The 4,143-nt window shown below is 43.4% G+C and overlaps 2 protein-coding genes across 2 annotated transcripts; both read right to left on the reverse strand.

The window, feature by feature from the left end:
- Nucleotides 1-1,146: 1,146 nt before the first annotated feature.
- On the reverse strand, nt 1,147-1,477 carry Pmar_PMAR004166 (hypothetical protein; the record flags this gene model as incomplete). Its single annotated transcript, XM_002778736.1, has 2 exons — nt 1,147-1,258; nt 1,398-1,477. Coding segments are annotated over 2 exons (192 nt in total), but the record flags the coding sequence as incomplete, so codon positions are not given.
- Nucleotides 1,478-1,567: 90 nt separating this feature from the next.
- Pmar_PMAR004167 (hypothetical protein) lies at nt 1,568-3,021 on the reverse strand (the record flags this gene model as incomplete). Its single annotated transcript, XM_002778737.1, has 4 exons — nt 1,568-1,645; nt 2,146-2,176; nt 2,321-2,455; nt 2,905-3,021. Coding segments are annotated over 4 exons (361 nt in total), but the record flags the coding sequence as incomplete, so codon positions are not given.
- Nucleotides 3,022-4,143: the final 1,122 nt, after the last annotated feature.

Genomic DNA, 4,143 nt, shown 5'->3' on the forward strand with positions numbered 1-4,143 from the left:
GAACACAAAACTGGCTGCCAACGGTAGCATAGCTACTGTCCAGAACAGAGGCTCGCGCCAACTGAGACGAGCGTGTCACCATTTGCTGTCACCATATTGGCTGCTGTACATTTCTATGTGAGAATTTTCAGAAAATCCTGAATTTTGTTAGAGTTTAATATATTCCGTGATATGAAAAACACCAGTAAAAACATATATTGGATTTTTCACAGAGTATTACGCCACTTCACGTAAAACGGGTGGAACTCTGACGAATTGCAAAAACAATTTATTAGATTTTGTATGTAAACTCTTGAGCTCAGCTGAGGAAAGCAAACATATATTCCTACTCCAACACTGTGTTCACTCCTGAGCTCAGTAGCTGAGGAAAGCAAACATATATTCCTACTCCAACGCTGTGTTCACTACTGAGCTCAGTAGCTGAGGAAAGCAAACATATGTTCCTACTCCAACGCTGTGTTCACTCCTGAGCTCAGTAGCTGAGGAAAGCAAACATATATTCCTACTCCAACACTGTGTTCACTCCTGAGCTCAGGAGCTGAGGAAAGCAAACATATATTCCTACTCCAACACTGTGTTCACTCCTGAGCTCAGTAGCTGAGGAAAGCAAACATATATTCCTACTCCAACACTGTGTTCACTCCTAAGCTCAGCTGAGGAAAGCAAACATATATTCCTACTCCAACACTGTGTTCACTCCTGAGCTCAGTAGCTGAGGAAAGCAAACATATATTCCTACTCCAACACTGTGTTCACTCCTAAGCACAGCTGAGGAAAGCAAACATATATTCCTACTCCAACAGCGCTTAATACGAGTATTATTTTCTCACTCGCTGTTGTCGTCAGAGTAGGCTACTAGGGCACCCAAGGGGTAGAGCACCAGTCCATGCAGTTGGAAAATACCATAGAAAATACCGTTAAACCTGAAAATGCCGGGTGCAGGGATCGAACCTGGGCCCGCAGGCCTACACACCTCGACAGATTCCTGTCAAAGCGTCTATAGAAAGTAGTGTTGGGCGAGTCGCCCCCGCTGGACGATACGATCGATCCTCTACGTCGACTATTGGGTGGTATCTCGTCACTTGGCAGAGTGAGATTCTGAACGCTGTGTGTGTCACCACTACTGTCACGCCTTCAATTGATTACATCGTTGTTATATACGCCCTGCTCTACCCCACTAATTTCTTCTAGAGATTCAGTCTGAGGTCCAACCGCGGTGGGAGATGTGGGGCGAGATAGATCACGAACGTGGAAATACCTATAGTGAATTCAAGTTTTCTACGCAAGTACGAAAATGATATTTTATCATACCAATTTTAATAACTGTAATATGTGTGCACATAATATAAAAGTACAATGGTGATAGTCCCTATGACAACAAGAACTGTTCGAAACACCTAAGGTCGTCAACTTCAATGATGGGCTTTTCGAACAGCGCGTTAATCCTATCGTCAGCATCGCCGTCGAGGCTACGCATACACCACCAACATATAGGTGTCTATCCTCAGTATGCACAGTAGACCAGAACTGTTCCGGGCAGCTGTCGTTGATTCACCATCTTAAATGATCAGATGTTCGTTCCTTCACAGATAGTATTTTGTAAAAGCCTGTCAGCTGCATCGTCGGCGTCCTCGCCAATGCACTGCTGAACATATAAAAGCTCCACTCGCTCCAGGAACCATATAGACGGTACGCAGGATATTTCGCGCTCGCCTTCCCGATCGATTTTCGCTCATTGCATTAGAATGAGCAGACACCCATCCCGAGAAAGCGATCTTCACACAGCTAGACCCCTCCTCAAGAGCTGCATACAGTACCCTGGGTAATTCGCGCTCGCCTTTCCGATCGATTTTGGATCGCCAGGCCTTCATGGTTCAAGCAGTGTAGAGGCAAGTGTTACCTCCTCTAAAACATTTCGTACACATTCCCTTTGAACTTGGCTTCGTAATAGAGCTTTCTTTGATTTCATAAGGGTGCAGTTAATCTTTTCGCACCACGTGTAAGCTCACTGAAACCTATAATGAGCCTGACTTTCATCTGCCGAGATCGCAAACCTATTTCGCTATTTATATGCGAAATATGCAGTGTGGTGCTCTACACAAGATCGTTAGTCCCGAGCATTTCTGTGTGGATAGTGCGTATCACTTGAGCTTTTGGTTTTCCGAGGTTTTCTGATCTGAAACTATATCGCATAAACAATATAAACATTGCTATGAACATGTGATGTGATAAAAGTAACCTTTCGAGACTATGATAGCGACAAGTTGTTCACTATCATTAATCCCGGAATCGAGAACACATCACTTCCCCAGCATACTACGCTGATCTCGACACCATCTCCAGAGTGGGTATCCACACCAAGGGAGCACCCAAGCCCACCATAGTGGCACCGATGAGGTATATCACCCAACTAGCCGCACCTGGGTCCTCCGATGGAGTCGTAGTATTGACGTAACTGATACAAATTCCAAGTATTCTGCCAGACTGGACTGAAGTCTTCACAAAAAAATGAAAATCTAAGTGCATTATAATCTCCTATATAAAGTTAAACCTCTCGAACCAAACTGGTAATCGTGCCAAAAGCGAGATCGATAATATCAAAGGCGTTCATCATAAATAACATGTGCACGCGTGCAACGAGCATCCCTTGCACGCATACGCTGTCTAAAGGCGCCTATTCAGGAAGTGCTCTCATATAAAAATACTGCTAATCAGTATGCGACGTGAACCCGAACGTAGTGAACGTAGTCAAGACACGAAACATACATCTCTCACTTATTCATTGACGCGAGAAAATTTTTCGAGAATGAAATTCTTTGGAAAAATGGTACGTCTTATTGAGATCGGCGATAATAATACTGATTTTAACTGCGTTCAGTAAGGAATACTTCTCAGAGATATTACAGATAAAATGTGTAGCCAAAACCACCGACAAATGAGATGAACTTGATCTGTGATCTGAACTCTATCCATCTTATCAATGGGGGCATCAACAGACACCCGATAGCGAATACCGCGTACCTTGATACATGAATATAGGTTGGAAAAATTAATGTGAAAATTTGGTTTCTGTACACGGCCATCCGAATTGGTGTGTAAATGGCCATACAATTAGATGGGAAATTCCTGAACTCAGTAGCTGAGGAAAGCAAACATATATTCCTACTCCAACACTGTGTTCACTCCTGAGCTCAGTAGCTGAGGAAAGCAAACATATATTCCTACTCCAACACTGTGTTCACTCCTGAGCTCAGTAGCTGAGGAAAGCAAACATATATTCCTACTCCAACACTGTGTTCACTCCTGAGCTAAGTAGCTGAGGAAAGCAAACATATATTCCTACTCCAACACTGTGTTCACTCCTGAGCTCAGTAGCTGAGGAAAGCAAACATATATTCCTACTCCAACACTGTGTTCACTCCTGAGCTCAGTAGCTGAGGAAAGCAAACATATATTCCTACTCCAACACTGTGTTCACTCCTGAGCTCAGTAGCTGAGGAAAGCAAACATATATTCCTACTCCAACACTGTGTTCACTCCTGAGCTCAGTAGCTGAAGAAATCAAACATATATTCCTACTCCAACACTGTGTTCACTCCTGAGCTCAGTAGCTGAGGAAAGCAAACATATATTCCTACTCCAACACTGTGTTCACTCCTGAGCTCAGTAGCCGAGGAAAGCAAACATATATTCCTACTCCAACACTGTGTTCACTCCTGAGCTCAGTAGCTGAGGAAAGCAAACATATATTCCTACTCCAACACTGTGTTCACTCCTGAGCTCAGTAGCTGAGGAAAGCAAACATATATTCCTACTCCAACACTGTATGAATATCATCAAATTGCCCCAGTGTATCACAAGATTGCATTTCCCAAGAATGCGAGATCGCCGTTAATCGTAGCCTCCAGAGTAGCAGCAGCCTTAAAGCCCCCTTGCAAAATCATATTCGACAAACCAGTGAAGTAACTGCACGACAACGTGATAAAATTACGCACGATGTAAGTTTGTGAATCCATGGAGTTTCACCCTAGCGAAAGTTTTTCACCAAGTTTTACGCCACTCCACGTAAAACGGGTTGTGAAACTCCATTGAAAAATGTTGAGAGATGTTTAGAGTTAATACGTGGGAAACAACGCATAAAAA

Source organism: Perkinsus marinus, assembly GCF_000006405.1.
Source record: "Perkinsus marinus ATCC 50983 genomic scaffold scf_1104296948254, whole genome shotgun sequence".
Taxonomy (NCBI): Eukaryota; Perkinsozoa; order Perkinsida; family Perkinsidae; genus Perkinsus; species Perkinsus marinus.